General features: G+C 43.2%; 1 protein-coding gene across 1 annotated transcript in view; it reads left to right on the forward strand.

Annotated features, from left to right (window-relative positions):
- Positions 1-17,367, forward strand: part of LOC119453621 (AP-4 complex accessory subunit Tepsin-like) — a 68,914-nt gene that overhangs the window by 30,602 nt on the left and 20,945 nt on the right. Inside the window, exons 7-9 of the mRNA XM_037715678.2 lie at positions 4,478-4,561; positions 8,348-8,554; positions 13,723-13,870. Coding sequence (XP_037571606.1) covers positions 4,478-4,561; positions 8,348-8,554; positions 13,723-13,870 — 439 coding nt within the window. The remainder of the gene's footprint in view (positions 1-4,477; positions 4,562-8,347; positions 8,555-13,722; positions 13,871-17,367) is intronic.

Below are 17,367 nucleotides of genomic sequence, written 5' to 3' on the forward strand. Positions count from 1 at the left end.
CGACATTGTACTGCCTTCGTGATTGGCCCAGGTTGAACAAGCTGTAAGCGTTTCTTTGCTGGAGTAGAGGTGCCATCGTCGTTATAGCATAGGCCATATGATAAGACATAGGTGTGTACAATTGTATCACACGTAGTCAGTTATGACATCACAATCTGGGTTTCTTTTGCTTACTCCCATGCAATGCCTATGTAGAATCCAACATTCAGCATATCGTAAACCCGCGTTGAACGGCCGCAGCATGAATAATACCGTTGCCATCATACATCATCACCATCATTGTCTTCCTGCTGTCATCACACACGCTTGTGTCACTCACAGAATTGCTTGCCTTGCAGAAGCCCGAGTGATGTTATGTAGCCAACTATCTGCAATATTATTAACATAACGTCAATTCCTACAGTGTGTGGGATCTGCATAACTTTTTTTATGTTTATTGAAATGTAGGAATAATGATAAACAAGAAAATGAAAGTGGAAGAAAAGGCAACTTGTAGCCTGTGGAAGCCAAACCCACAACCTTCACATGTCGCGTGCTATTCTCTACTAATTGAGCCACAGCGGCGACTGTCCTCCCGTCCTCTTGGGAAGCACGGGCATTGTATGTACTTAAACATGGAGGGGGATGTGTAGCATCCACCAGCTTTGCCGTGAGTGGCACTCCCATGGCTAAGTACGGGTACTTTGGTACAGCATTGCACAAATCAAGTTTAGGTTGCGGGTTCAGTTCCCACAGACCACAAGTTGTTTTTTCACTTCTCTTTTCTGTATTGTTTCAATTAGAAATAATTATGTCCCCCATGCTTTCCTTAGCTTCATTGTCTGTTGGCCTCGTATTGTTGTTACGTATAGAAGACAGCATACATGATTGTCTTTTGGGAAGCTAAGAGCATGTAGTGGCCTGGCAAGGTCACGCCACTCTCACAAGTGTGGCTGCTGTGCATCATGCCAGTCATTTGATGTTCAGGATGATCAGCAAGGAGACAAAACAAAAATTGAAACCCACGGGATGAGACCTGTTTAACAGCTGCACGTTCTGTGTGCTGGTCATCATGAATACTTTAAAACTCACCTAATTTGCAATCCTTTTGTGTTTGACATTGATGCACGATGCAGAAAAGCAGCTGTTGTGCCTTTGTAAATTGCATACAGCATGTGTACAAAGATTGTGGACAAGAATGCATATTCAAAATAAATGTTCTGCTTTGTGTCACTCTCTACAGTAACTTGTACTTAGTATGTCATTGTGTCACTGGTAATTTGATCAGCTCATTCTGATTTTACTTAATTATTGAGCATTTGAAGTCGATTCAGACCGTCTCCTGACCGATATTGTCCCCCTCTCCCCCCCTGCCACCATTGCCTGCAACCTTGATCACTTATACAGAAGACTAAAAGGAGCCCACAATGTCGTGAACGAGATTCCCCTATCCTGCGGAAAAGTATACATCGGCAAGACAGGGCGATGCATCAATGACCGACTTAGGGAGCATGCAAGAAATCTAGCTAATAAGGAGAAAACGCGCATCTTGCTGACCACTGCAGTAGCTGTCTCACTTATGAAGCACTTTTTTCATAGCGTGCAAATTTCATGGAATGTCATGAGTGTCCATGAAATTTGCACGCTATGGAAAAGTGGTTCTAACGTGTCCACCTCTCTCTGTGCTGAGCACGCGCCAGTCAGAAATATTGTGGTGCCAACTGCAAACTCGCACTTTGCACTTATTCTTTCCCATCACATACCCAACACCCAAGTGTCGCTTCTGCCCTGTCCAGACAGCAGATCTCTCCCATATCATGTGGAAATGCCCCATCAAATATCCCTCCCCGCGACCTCAAACCATTAATTAGTAGCGAGGAGCTGTGGCAGACTGCCCTGCACATCTCCGATCCCACCCTGCAGGACCGAGTCCTGAGGTGGGCTGAGGAGGTAGCGCAGGCATACCACGACTGGTAGGCGGATGTCTGGCAACATAAGGTGCTGGGACTGGAGCACACAGACCTCCCTCTCTCCCCCGCCCCCTTTCCTAAAAAGGGACATAAAAGTTCATTCATTCATTCATTCATTCATTCATTTCCATAGCATGAAAAATCTTAGGCAAGAGCAAGCAGAAAACAGCTCGTGAAACATTAGAGGCTTTCTTTATCAGGAAAGCAGGTCGGGAGTGTGTAAGCGATACATTGATTGCACTGTACAATGCAGAAATGAAATTCCTTTCGTGCCTGGTGTAATCACTTCCTTTTTGATGGTTCCCATATTCCTTGTAACGGTGCGCCGGCACAGCTTGTGGATATATATATATATACCTGTGGGTCTGGCTTCAATAAATCAGTTGTTAGTTTGCGCCTGTATTCGTCTTCCTCTCTGTTAAGCCGTCCTGTTGCACGCCATTTCAAGATGGTTCTTATATCAACTAGAATTTTATCATTTTGTTGATCAGCTGATTTAAACAACAGTAAAAGTAGTACTTGAAAAGGTTGCGGCCATTTATACGCAATGCCTCACGACTTCAAGTGTACCAGAAAGCTGGAAGAACGCCAATGTCATACTCATCCATAAGAAGGGAGACATTAAAGAATTGAAGAATTAGCTTGCTTTCAGTATTGCATAAAAATATACACCAAGATAATTTGCCAATAGAATCAGGGTAACACTTGACTTCAGCCAACCAAGAGAACAGGCTGGCTTCAGGAAGGGATATTCTACGATGAATTGCATCAATGTCATCAATCAGGTAATAGAGAAATCTGCGGAGTACAATCAACCTCTCTATATGGCTTTCATAGATTATGAAAAAGGATTTGATTCAGTAGAGATACCAGCAGTCATAGAGGCATTGCGTAATCAAGGAGTACAGGAGGCATACGTAAATGTCTTGGCAAATATCTACAAGGATTCCACAGCTACCTTGGTTCTCCACAAGAAAAGTAGAAAGTTACCTATCAAGAAAGGGGTCAGGCAAGGAGATAAAATCTCTCCAATGCTATTCACTGCATGCTTAGAAGAAGTATTCAAGCTCTTAGACTGGGTAGGCTTAGGAGTGAGGATCGACGGCGAATATCTCAGCAACCTTCGGTTTGCAGATGGCATTGTCCTATTCAGCAACAATGGGGACGAATTACAGCAAATGATTGAGGACCTTTACCAAGAAAGTGTAAGAGCGGGTTTGAAGATTAATAGAAGACAAACAGAATGTTCAATAGCCTGGCAAGGGAACAAGAATCCAGGATCGCCAGTCAGCCTCTAGAGTCTGTGCAGGCAGTATGCTTATCTAGGTCAATTACTCACAGGGGACCCTGATCATGAGAAAGAAATTTACCAAAGAATAAAATTGGGTTGGAGTGCATACGGCAGGCATTGCCAAATCCTGACTGGGAGCTTACCACTGTCGTTGAAAAGAGAAGTGTACAATCATTGCATTCTACCGGTGCTAACATATGGGTAGAGACGGGAAGAGAGTGGTGTGGATCAGAGAACAAATGGGGATAGCCGATATTCTAGTTGACATTAACCAGAAAAATGGAGCTAGGCAAGTCATGTAATGTGTAGGATAGGATAATCGGTAGACCATTAGAGTTACATTAATTGATTCTGGGGTTTTACGTGCCAAAACCAGTTCAGATTATGAGGCACGCCGTAGTGGAGGGCTTCGGATAAATTTTGACCACCTGGGGTTCTTTAACGTGCACTACAGTGCAAGCACACGGGCGTTTTTGCATTTCGCCTCCATGGAAATGCGGCTGCCTCGGCCGGGATTCGATTCCACGATCTCGTGCTCAGCAGCGCAATGCCTTAGCTGACTGAGCCACCGCGGCGGGTATTAGAGTTACAGAATGAATACCAAGAGAAGGGAAGCACACTCGAGGCTGCAGAAAACTAGATGGAGTGATAAAGTTAAGAAGTTTGCAGGCGCAAGTTGGAATCAGCTAGCGCAAAACAGGGGTAATTAGAGATCGTAGCCTTTGTCCTGCAGTGGACATAAATATAGGCTGATGATAATGATGATGATGAAAGTAGTACAGTTGATCCTCATTTATAGTTTTTGGTTTAAACTATTTCCCACTTTAATTGCAGCTGTTACAAAGAACAAGTTACTTGGCTAAGATCACATAGCTCGGATCATACCTTTCCTAGATAAGACATTTTTCTTGGAATAAAAAAAAATCAAGGTCTGTCATCATGGTTCTGCTGCTAGTAAGAGAGTGAAAATGAAAGCTGTTGCAATTGTTTTGAGATTCAAGTTGACATGCCTAATTCAATTCTAATGCAGCCTGTGCACTCTATGAAATTATCTTTGTGAAAGCTTTAGTTTAATGGCAGTTTTAACTGTGATTAGCCATCATGTAGATGGCAGATCAAGTAAATGTTGGCACCTAGTGGCACCACCTCCTCTTTGTATGTCTTGCAGCTTAAATAGAATGGTTTGTCTGCTGTGTGCCTGTATTTTTTGTAACTGTGCTCATTCATTGCTTTGCAGAAACCCGGTCATATTCTGGGCTCGGGGCTTCAGCGGCTACAACTGGGAAATACCAGGGATTTGGAAACGCGCCAATTGGTCCAAGTATGTCCAGTTGAGCTCAGTAGTATGCTTTTTTGTTCAGTGATTAGTACTACTAGCTTTTTACGAAAACTGCTCACTGCTCCTCACTTGCTGTTATATTGTCCAAAGCAACCCTTGTGGGTTACACACCTGATCCACGTGGCAGACATTATATATACGACGGTTTAAGAAATATACGAACAAGACGGATGTGTCGTCTGCAACGTTTGCCATGTCGAATGTAAATCAACTCGCCTAGCTTCAAACTGTTGTACTTTTAATCTATATTTAGAATTTCACACAGTTGACATGACTAGCCTTTGTCTTCACATCTTTACCTGCATGCTATTTACACATTACACTAAAGAGTTGATGATACAGTTGTTACTGTGCTGTATACTGTACGTATACTGATACTAATACTAAAGAGTACATGACTCTTGTGATGAGAGCCCAAGGATGGTGACTAGGTGTGAAGTGTTCTCTAGGACTAAATATACAAAAGTGTCATGAAACACTGGCATCACCAAAATAGAAAAAACAAAAAACAGAAACATAATGAAAATCATTTTTGAAGAACATTTAATAGCTGCCTGCTGTTACTTCTAGTAGATGACGTGTAAGCTTGGCCAGGCAAATTTTTAGAAAGCAAGGATGATGGCTTCAGACAGATTATTCCATTCACTTGTGCTTTTAGGCTTGAGGGAACAAAACTGATGTGTGTGAGAGGAATTCTAAGACCTTTTTTTTTCTTCCTGTAATCTCTTTTTTGGGGCATGCAAGTAGGTGTTGTATGTTAAATATAGTTGCTCAGTGATGCCTACACTCTTGAACAATATTTTATGTTTTAGTAATAGTCAAAAGATAATTTCGCGAGATTTTGGGGGTTCCCATAATGGAACACTTCTTCACTGTGTAACCAGCTGTCATATAATCACTGATCAATGCATTCTGTCAATAATAACCTATGTGGTTGGAACTAGGAGGTTGACAAAGAAAGTTGACAGGGACCCAAGGACTACACAGTGAGTGAGTAAACGTAAAACGATAGGCATGGACATCAGGAGACAGGAAGACAGCACTATGAATTAGACAGCAAATGCAGGCAGCTGACATTCTAGTTGAGATTAAGAAGAAAAAGCAGTTTTGAACAGGCCATATAACCTTTTCAGGCACTGTGTACAATTGGGCATGCCATTTAAAATAGTGCATCAAGTCCAAAATCACTGATTTAGTTAATGGTAATTAAAATGGTTGCACACATCTTGAAACACTTCTCATCGGACCTCTGCTGCAAGTTTGAATAACATGTGTAAGGTGCTTTAGTAAAACAAGTTTAAAGCTATACAGCTATGTGTTTGCTCTCGGTATTGGTGTGTGATCGTGTAGCAGGGTCACTCCTTTCATTGTTTTTATCAATGTTTTCAATTCAGGATATATCTCAACTAGGTGGATGAATGTTTTCCGAGTATTCTAGACATGAATTGGTTGGCATTCTCGTATCTGATGTTCCTGCATGGAGCTCTCGCATAGAGCCTAAGCTCTGTAAACTTGACAAAACGCACTGAAGAACTGAAAATTCTTTATCTGTTCTCAGCTGTACACTTTTCCTGGGTATGAAGGTAATAAAAATGGGGTGGACCAAAATTTTCACTGTACAGAATTAATTGGCACCTAAAGGAGATAATGCACAGAACAGATAAGCAGTGGTTTGTTGGAGCTACAGAATGGCATGCCAATAGAAAGGAAACACAGTAGTAGAGGTCAATTGGCTGAGAGTGGTCTGATGAAATTAGAAAATTTGCAGGCATAGCATGAAGCCGTCTGATGCAAGATGGGTGTAAACAGGGATCACCTAAAGAGGCATTCATGCTGCTATGCTTGTAAAATGGTCCGCTGCTGCTCCTGATGATTATAAACCTTCTATAACCATTTAAGGACGGTAAAAAATGAAAAAAAAAAAGCACGTTGCGAAAACGATGCAATTTCTTTTTTTTTGCATGCAAGCAATTTTGTTGATAACATAAAGCAATACCAAGTTAAATGTTTGTGCCAGGAAGTCGAACTTTATAATAAATTTTTTTTGGACTGTAACAAAGGTGGGCTTCACTGCACACAGGCTGGTTCCACTTCACATTTTGGCTTTTCTTATTTACATGTTTCAACAAAACATAGTGTATCACAAAATCGGTCTCACTCACAAAGGCTCAGCTCGATCTCTGAATCACCACGCTTTCTTTTCTTTTCAATGCTACTCGAAGCTATCACTCTTCCCACGGAGGGACACCATTTGAAATAGACAGCTGGCGATACAGCAACAAAATAAAAAAGTGTTTATTCACAACTTCATTCTTTAACAGGCACCTTAGTGGTTTTGTTTACAACAACCACAGAGCTGAAAATGAGCTCAAGTCGTCTTGAGAGATGCATGAGAAGTAAAACAGCTCTGAACGAGTTGGGCTCGTCGTTAGTCTTTTTTCCAAGTGTGTGCATGACTAACCCAGCTTGTCCTCCGTCCAAAAACGGTTAAGCATGGTGCGCTTTAGCAAACAAAACATCCAAAACTGTTTTGAACAGCTTCTGGCTCATTCACAAGTTTACTGGCATGTGAATGTGCTCAACAATATGCCCAACCCACCTGCAGAATGTTTGGCTTATTTACAATGTAAAATGGTCTCTTTGACATTTTGCTTGAGTCTTACATTTTTGTGCACTTGATTCCTACAGTGTGGTTTCGTAAGTATGAGCATGCTGGCATGCTTATGACCTTGCTTCATCTAGTGTTACATGACTAGGAGACTTTTTGATAGCCAGATTTTGTGATCGAAGCAAATGCGACTGGTTCAGAGAAAGCTGGCTTTAGATACCAAACTGAGTACTGAATATATTCTCTTTTCTAGATAAGAAAACGAACACATCACTTAAGCAATGCAAACGCATTAAGGTCCACCAAGGAAGCAGAACAATTTAAAAATAAAATTGATTCATGAATGCTTTAACTTAAGCATGAACATGCAGTGACAAAGTGTCAGAATAGGACAGGCATCACACTGTACTAACAAAATCACAAGTCATCTAACGATAAAGCATCCTTAATTAGATAACGATGCAAAATACAAAGAAAAAATTTATTTACTGGTCTGTAAGTCAGCTCAGGAACCTGACGAAGACAACAGACCGTGAAGCAAAGGAAACTGTAAACACTGCCCTTTTTAAAGTTTAAATGTAGAAATAGTAAAGAAAATGAAAGTGGATGGAAAAGATAACTTCCTGCCGGTGGGCGTGGCTTCATTCGGCGTATGTTTTGGGCACATGTTGACGAATCCCAGGTGGTCAAAAATTAATCCTGAATCACCCACTATGGTACTTATCATAACCTAATATATAGTTATGGTACAACAAACCTTTTCATGGATTAAACACTCTTTTTAACCTCCTATATTAATGAAGTGACTTGCAGAACTTGTCAACCCGCTTCACTCGAATAGCTTTACAACTTTAAGCTGAAATTTCGCATTGAAGTTCTGTGGCAGTTAGATCAGCTGCCTTGTAAGTGGTTCTAAATGTGGCATGAGTGTAATCACAAAGTATTGCAATATCACATCTTGTGAAAGGGCATGTTGTGGATGCCCTGTTTGAGTGTAAGATAGTGGATCTCTGTTTTTGAGGCCATTTGTGATTCTGATTGCACGGATTAATTGATCTAGTCAAGAAACGCAGGAGAAAAGATATTGCTTTGCTCGCTGTGCCAAACAGCAGGGCAGTGTAGGAGGTGCATTCTAACAAGCTATGCTACTGCTTCTGCAGAGACGTTGGCTGAACAAGTGACTGACGGGATTGCGAGGGTCGTAGACAAGATATCAGGGAAGCCGGCTGACAAGGCTGGGAGTGACCTGCTGACCGAAGGCCTGCCCAAGTTTCAGCCAGTGACAGTTCAGTCCCCGGCTTCCATACCCGGAAAAACTACTAGCCTTCCACAGCAGCCTGTGAAAATTGCGGCAAAACCACAGAAAGGTACATGTGTATTGGAAAGCAGGCACTTACTAATCAAGTTGTACTCCTATGATCTGTTGCATTGACGCAGCAGTTATAGCATTCTGCTGTAGCAAGAAACATGCAGTTCCATCCGTGGGATTGCATCTTGAGCTACGGAGACAGATGTGCTGACTTGTCTATATTATTGTGCACAATGCATTGGGCTCACGCATCTTATGTCCCGATGATGCACCGCGCCTAGCTTCCTAGAGTGATTGCTTGTACTGCTTACCTGTTGCAATTACTGAGACATAGTTACTAACTGGAACATGGCTAACTGGAAAAAGTTGGGACAGGACAGAGTGCTAGACTTCAGCTGACAAATTTTATTCAGATAAACGTCCAAAGAGGCCACCGTATGCTCAAATAAATGCGCAGACAAACGCGTAAACGAATGTGCCACGTAGGAGACAACCAAACGTACAACGAAGCCGATAAGCGCCCACAATGAGCCATTACAAAGCATTAACAAGGTTCTTCTCAAGGTGCAACACTTCTTTATCAGTGAGCGCCAGGGATGGTGCGCTTATGTATTCATCAGCAGCGTTTAGGATGCAAAACACCTCAAATATTTCCCTATCTAACTGCCTGGCGAACCGTCTGAGCACATGCTTGTTATGAAAACGCAGGGAGCAATTACATCTTTCGGCAGTGGTCAGCCAACTGACCAGTGCCTGCTAGAGCGCTCTAAGCGGTCCGGTGCTCCCTAAGACGATCATTCAGGCATCTGCCTGTTTGTCCTACATAACCTTTCCACAAGAAAGTAGAATCTTGTAGGCCACCCCCATATTGCAGTTAACAAAGAGGGTGGCATGCTTCTAAGTACATGTGTCTTTTTTTCCTGGCGTTGTCCAACAACCTGCACACTCTTTTGAGCTTTTGTGATGCTGAAAAAACAACACCAAGACTGCACTTGTTCGCCACCTTTCTCAGGCGGTTGGACACCCCGTGTATGTAAGGCGCAGCACACGGGGGCGCCCACTGGGACGTGCGTTATTGCACCAAGTGGCTGCCGGGCCAGTTTTTACCTCTTTAATGAGGCTCTCATTGACTGACAGGAACGTGCCTTTGGGATACCCAGCCCTACGTAAACAACTTGCTTGTTGCTGAACACTGCAGGAAACCTGTTGCTCACAGGATTTAACCAGAGCAGTTCTCAGGCAGTTAGTAGCTATGCCTCTTAGAGATTGGTATCATTCTAAATGATAGTCCCCTGTGTTGGATGTACTCTCCTAGGAGCAAGAAGCCCTTGCTTGACTACCATTCAGCACATTCGAAGTTAGTTAAAAGGCTGATCAATCAAGGAATCTCTGTTGAAGCAGTAGGAAAAAACAAGATAGGCAAATATCAGACAACTGGCGACTAAATGGAATGCATTTAATTTATAAATGTAAAGGGGGAAAACAATAGAATTCACTCATATAGACCATTGACCATTACATCGGTAATCTACAGGTTAGCAATGCAGGCCATTAAATTGAAGCTGCAAGCATGGGCAGAGAATAATGGCATATTGGGAGAACTTGCTTCGAAATCGATAGGCGTCTGGATGATAACTTATTTGTCCTTACTCAGTGTATTCAAATATCCAGAGAAGAAAGGAGACCGCTATATGTGGCTTTTTTAGACATTACCGGAGTGTATGACAACATAGACCGCAAAATTGTGGAAATTGTGGGATATTCTGGAAGGGGAAAGGTATAGACAATGACTGTATGCAGCTTTTGAGAGAAATTTACCTAGATAATACAGTTTCCGTTGAATGGGAAAAGATGAGGAGCAAGGAGCAAGTTGATATCAACAAGGTATACTGAGACAGGGTTGCTCTCTATCCCCGGTGTTGTTTATGATGTACATCGCAAGGATGGAAAGGGCACTAGAGGGAAGCAATACCGAGTGTAATCTCTCATACACACAGGCGGGTACAGTAGTAGAGCAGCAGCTTCCAGGTTTGTTTTATGCAGACGACATTGTGTTGCTTGCTAACAGGCAAAGTTATGTGCAACGTCTGGCTGGAGTGTGTTCTGGAGAGTGTTCAATGTCTGTGGACAGGAAGGTGAGAATTTAGGATTGTGATTTAGCATCAAAGATGAGGTCTTATATGGTAGTCAATGAAAACGGTGCTCAGACAACATCAATACTGGGCCAAGAAATACCTTGGGTAAAATAATACAAATACCTTAGGGTATGGATGAACGAAGGCAATAGATATATGGAAATACAGGAAAAAACAATAATAGCAAAGGGGAAGAGAAATGCGGCCACAATGAAACACAGAGCACTATGGAATACAATAGATACGAAGTGGCCTGGGGTATGTGGAAAGGTGTAATGGTTCCAGGACTTACATTTGGAAATGCGGTTGTTCGCTTGAAGTCAGGGGTACAATCAGCACTCGATGGCAACCAAAGGTCAGTGGGCCGCCTCGCATTGTGCGCTCGTGGGAAGACTACAAGTGAAGCTGTGCAGGGTGATATCGGCTGGACAAGTTTTGAATTGAGGAAAGCACAGAGTAAAATTGATTACAAACAATGACTTAGGAATATGGAAGAAAGTGAATGGGTTGCGAGAGGAGTTCAGGTATTTGTACAGGAAAAAAACGTTGATACACAGTGGAGGAAAAGAACTAAAAAGCTTACCAGCCAGTACGCAACCGGTATACTAGGTAACATGGCAACAAAGAATGTCAAGCGCAAAGTCAGAGAGGCTGAGACAATCTCATGGGTGGTGGCAGTGGAAAAGAACCCTTCTATGAGTAACTACCTATGAGGTAAAATCGAAATCAGGAAAGAAACAATTCTTGATAACTCAAAGTTGAGCTCTTTACTTTTCGAAGTGAGATCAGGGTGCCTTAAAACGTGTAGTTGTAAAGTGAGGTACACAAAAAAGAAGCATGTGCTTGCTGCGGTAAAACTAGGGAAACGAAGGAACATGAGAGGGGGTCATAGCGCTAGAAGACACGGACAAGAACGAGAGAACAGGATGGGCGCTAACACGTTTTGTTAGAATGGGAAGATACCAGCTGTCGGTTTAGGTTCCTCTGGCCTCCTGAAGCCCTTGGGTACAGGGATAGCAGGGGGAAAGTAAACATGTTCGTAATAGAGATTAGTAAAAGGCGGTATGAGCTTTGGCAGCAGAAAAGTAGGGATACCGCAAACAACAGGAGGCGTACAAAAACAAAGTTCCCAATAGTGGTTCAGAAAGTTTGATGATGCTGAAAATTTCTTGTTTGTAATAAAAAAAACGATAGGTAAGACATTAGACCCAGTAAGAAAAAGAGCTTGGTGGCGCAACCCACTGCCCCATTGCAAAGGGGACGCTCATAGCATCCATTTAACCATTCACTGCCGGCCTTTACACCAAATATATCGAATATTTGAAAATCGAATAATTCGAAAGCTCACTATTCAGTTCAGTTTGGTAATATTGAAGTATTCGCACACCTCCTAGAATATACCGTTTCAAATCTGTCACAAACGTTTTGAGGCACATCTGGATATAGTAGAATCTCGATGATACGGCCACGCCTAAAACAAATTTTGGGATGATACATTTTTTTCAAAAGTCTCGGCCCAAGTCCACTTGCTAACAATGTGCTTAATTTCGAATGTAACGAACCACTTTTCATGCCCCGGTGGGTGATACATGCCCAACAAAGCTAGCGAGGAAGTTCCAGCACATCGGTAGCGCCAGACACTGGCTGTTGTCAGGCCGGCAGAACGGGCGCGCTGATATATCGGTTGGATTCCTGGGGTGCGATCGGAGATCTTTGTTTGTTTCGCATTCTGTTCAGTGGCTGCAACGTCACAAAATGGCAGTATGCAAAATTTTTGTGACAATGGGAGGGAGAGAGCAGCCAATTGGCAAGCGGTGAACTCCCCGAACGACAAACGCCCGAGGAGTTCGTCGTTCTCAGTGACGTCAAAATGACGACACGCTCGTGTCAATCATTTTGATTATGAGCACGTCATCTGCTAGGAGCAGAACGTGACGAGAGATGTGAAGTTCGAGCGGTCATCCGCTCGCTACGAGACCGACTTCGCTTGGCATGTCTGGAGGATTGGATTTGATCCAAGTGGCGGCTGCGGCTACGGAATGGTTCACCGCTTGCCGATTGGCTGCTCTCTCCCTCCCGTTGTCACAAATTTTGCATACTGCCACTTTGTGACGTTGCAGCAGCTGAACAGAATGCGGTTCGAACAAAGATCTCCGATCGTGCCCCTGTTACCTACGTCACCCCGCCATCATGAACCTCCGACGCGAACTTGGGCCAATGTATGTGCCACTGGGTGTGTGTGGACTTCACTGTGGTGGCCCCAGAAGGCACAGCCTGCCCAATGGGAAGGGCGTGAGAGGAGCCCGGTTGAAGCACACGCTCCATACATGACGCGTTTCGGATATTTGCATACTGGGATATTTATCGTAGATGAGTTCTACCCGAATTTTTCCGAGCAGCTAGATCGGGGCTTCCTAATAAAGTACTTGATGTACTTGTATCTGACGTTCCTGTTGAAAGGCGTCCAAGGAGTCCACATTTTGTAGGCTTGACGAAACTCACCGAAGAATTAGAAAATTATGGTCTGTTCAGCCGCAGTACACTTTTAAATGATTCTGAGTTGCAAGAATCATGGTAAAACTAAATTTCCAATGGATAAATCTTACTATTACAATGACTATCTTACTACTGTAAGATAGTCAAGTAATGCACATATCTTAATGTCATATATACAGAGAGCATACGAAAATAAAAGCAATGAAAATGTAAGATTGTCACTTTTATTATTGAATGTGTATGCTACGTAATTTTAATGACTAGTAACGTATTAAAAAAGACCTGTGGCAAAATCAGTTTGTAAGAAGTGATAGGCATGAAAGTAATGTATAGTGTCAGAACAAGTCTGGCCACAACCAACTAATGGATCAGGTTTAAGTTGGGCTAGTTGGAATTTAGACAAAGACATGTTCCAGTGCTTAAGAAAAATGAAAAGAGGTGCAGAGACAAAAGGACGACAGAAAAGGTAGAGCGCCTACCAGTTCTTTACCTTTTCAGCACCTAACGTGTGCACTGACGAAAAAAATGGCCACGATTGGCAGTGATGAAACTGAGCTTACAAGGTTTACTGATGATTTGGCACCCCTTGTTGCAGCCCGTAAGAAGGGCCGTGCTGGAGGTGGCTGGGATGATGATGAAGATGAAGAGGCTGACGATGGCAACGTGTCGGGGACGGTGAGCGACTCGGCAAGCCTCGGCGATTCCACCAGGACCAATGATCTTCCAAGTGAACCTGTTGCTCAGTAAGTGTGCCTACTTCAGAAAGGGCTGACAGCAACAGCAGTGCATCTTGCTGAACATTTTGTGTACATATTACTACGGTGTAGTGATGATGAAGAAGTAGAAACACTATCAGAAAGAACAAATAAACGCTTGCACTTTTGTTGGTGAAGCCTGTGCCCAGGAAGGGAAGCAATGACTCAGCAGCAACGGTCATAAAATGTGCAACAGTAGCAGTTGACAAATCAGAACTAAAGCAGCCCTTAGTTGGCTGCTATCTATACATGATGCAGAAATTTCCCGACTGCTCACGTATAACACGGCAAACGTTCACGAAGGGGCTGAAAGCACTAGGGTCCTAACCCGAGCTAGCTGGTAGGGGTAGCTACCCTGCCACTACCACTACCCTACAGCCTACCAAGTAGCTAGGGTAGGGGGTAATTAGTAAAGCTAGATGTTAGGAGCAATAGGGTGGGGCAAGTGGGTAGGGAGTTGTAAGTCAGCGCTCTGTGTATGTGTTTGTTACCACCCTGTGCCATCTTTTGTACTGTTCCCTTAAAAAATGAGGAGCTGGAAACGTTGAGCAAGAATGGCACCAGGAGCGTGAAATGTCCTGAATGAAGTGCTTAGAGTTCGATAGAGCGACAGCAACACCAACTACAAACACAGCAAGAGAGAGGAAGGTAGCCACGGCGCACCAACTATTTCTCTCCCCTCCGATGACGAATCTATCTGTACGTCACACAGCCAGCGGACAAAATAAAATCAAGGGAACATGCAGTTTCAAGACCATCCCACATGGCCTCAGCACATTAATCGGGCATATTACAGAGCTTCGTGAAACTCATACGTAAGGCGTTTATTTTCTGACATTATAGCACACGAGTCCGCCGTTTTGTGAGCACAGACAGACGAGTGTAAGCACCGAAAACATAGCATTGATAGATCGAAGGTACTGCACAGGAACGCTCCGAACACTTCTGAAAAGCGCACCATAACACGTGCTAGCTGCTCCAGCCTACGAGCATCATTAGAGTTGCATTCGAAAAGGCTGTAAATCCACTCAGTAGCACGCGGCTCAGGACAGCGCGCTATCAACATTGCAGGTAACTCTTCGGCAGCACAAGCAGACATTTCGGGCTCCGACCGCGTTCGTATGCAGAAAATTTCCTTGTGCAGACGGCTGAGAGAGCCACAGCAGTGCCCATGGGAAGTTAAATGCACAATATTGCTCTCCAGGAAGCCGAAAACTACAGACAAGAATACGGTGTCTAACTAAGCATGGCCGCAAGCATGGCGAGTCACTTTCCGGAACACTGCCGCCTCCTACGCCACACACTGCACAGCAGTAGAATTCGAAGTGCGAACAGTGAGGGCAGATGCCGCACTATCTCATTCCTCGGTTTGTTATCAAGGAGAGCAAGAAAGGGAGAGGGATGCACCGTCCTCCACGCATACGCTCGAAACCAGAACGTCAAGGTGGGCTTGCAATGGCAGCGCCACGCTTGCGGCGAGCTGTTGCGGCAAGCTGCCACTCCTCGGCCGGGTGGAGTGGCCTGGGAACTTTTGACCATCTCAGTACTTAACTGAACATAAAATGGTCAGTGCATTTAATCTCTAGGCATCATCATCATCAGCCTATATTATGTCCACTGCAGGACGAAGGCCTCTCCCTGCGATCTCCAGTTACCCCTGTCATGCGCTAGCTGATTCCAACCTGCCCCTGCAAATTTCCTAACCTAATCATCCCACCTGGTTTTCTGCCATCCTCGACTGCGCTTCCCTTCTCTTGGTTTCCATTCTGTAACCCTAATGGTCCATCGGTTATCCATCCTACGCATTACATGGCCTGCCCAGCTTCATTTTTTCTGCTTAATGTAAACTAGAATATCGGCTATCCCCGTTTGTTCTCTGATCCACACCGCTCTCTTCCTGTCTCTTAACATTTGTCCTAAGATTTTTCGTTCCATCGCTCTTTGTGCGGTCCTTAACTTGTTCTCGAGCGTCTTTGTTAACCTTTAAGGTTCTGCCCCATATGTTAGCACCGGTAGAATGCAATGATTGTACACTTTTCTTTTCAGGCAACAGTGGTAAGCGCCCAGTCAGGATTGGGCAATGCCGGCCATATGCCGTATGTCTAAGCATAGAGGTGGACATTTGCATGTTGCATTGTAAAAGCTTGTGTGCAACTTGCCTACACTTAAAGGGATACTAAATAGAAAAAGGATTTCAGTTGTATTAGTCAATTACTCTACAATACAAAAAAATTTTTTAAAAACACTTTCCCTGAGATATGAGGCTCAGTAAGTCAGAAAAGAGGTAAAAATGACTGGTAGGGGGTGACGCCGCCTTGAAGTTCCCACAGTGGCGTCATGAATTTTGACAGTGTCTGCTCAGGCCTAGTTTGCTCTGTATTAGTAAAAAGTGGACTACATTGTGTTCTGTAAAGCCAAAGGTTAAATTTAGCAAGTTTCAAGAATGTTTACTTGGCAACATATGCAAAAAATACTTTGAAATCTGTGATGTCACACTGACGTACTGGCACTGAGATTTCAGCTCAAATGAAAAAAAAAAAAAGGCACTTCGGCCTTTATGTTATCCTCTAAAAATCCACCTATTAACTTATATCTGATAAACTATATAGCATTTTAATTGAAAGAATACTTTAGCGGCCACAACCTGTGACCACTTGATGCTTGAATTGAACATATTTATGTAAACCTGATCCCCACTAGAAAAAAAGCTAGTATTCTGCCATCAGTTACAGCCAAGATATGGCATAAAGGCCTGCAGACTATACATTTGTAAGTGTAGTTACCTGCCTGTTGCTTCATACCAAGCTATATTATTCAGTGATGGTGAGATCACTGAATATGAATATAGCATGATGATGATCACTCTTCTTGATCATCATCATGCTATTTTATGTCCAGTGGAGGACGAAGGCCTCTACGAGAAATCTCGAATTAACCCTGTCTGGCACCAGCTAATCTCAATTTATGCCCGAAGATTTCCTAATTTCATCGCACCACCTAATTCTCTGCCGTCCTTTACTGCGCTTCCCCTCTCTTGGCATTCATTCTGTAACTCTAATATTGAACATTTGTCATTTGCCCTACTCATTACATTGCCTGCTCAACTCCATTTTTTCCTAACTAGAATATCAGCTACCCATGTTCGCTCTTTAATCTACGCCGATTGTCTTCCTGTCTACTGTTGGGCCTAAAATTTTTCGTTCCGTCGCATATTGTATGGTTAACTTCTCAAGCTTCTGTGTTAACTCCAACTTTCTGCCCCATACGTTAGAACTGTTAGAATGCAGTGATTGATCACTATTTGTTTCAAGGATGTTTTTTACGTCCACAGTTTTGTGGTTTTCGCAATTTTGCAAATCAGCAATTTCGATGACATAGTAAAAGCAGCGGAAGAATTCTATAATGACCTGTAGAGTTCCCAGAGCAGCCAAGCTACTTTTATTCGAAGTAGTAGTGAATAGGATACAGAGGCTCCTTCTATGACT

This window comes from Dermacentor silvarum, chromosome 5 (assembly GCF_013339745.2).
Source record: "Dermacentor silvarum isolate Dsil-2018 chromosome 5, BIME_Dsil_1.4, whole genome shotgun sequence".
Classification (NCBI taxonomy): domain Eukaryota; kingdom Metazoa; phylum Arthropoda; class Arachnida; order Ixodida; family Ixodidae; genus Dermacentor; species Dermacentor silvarum.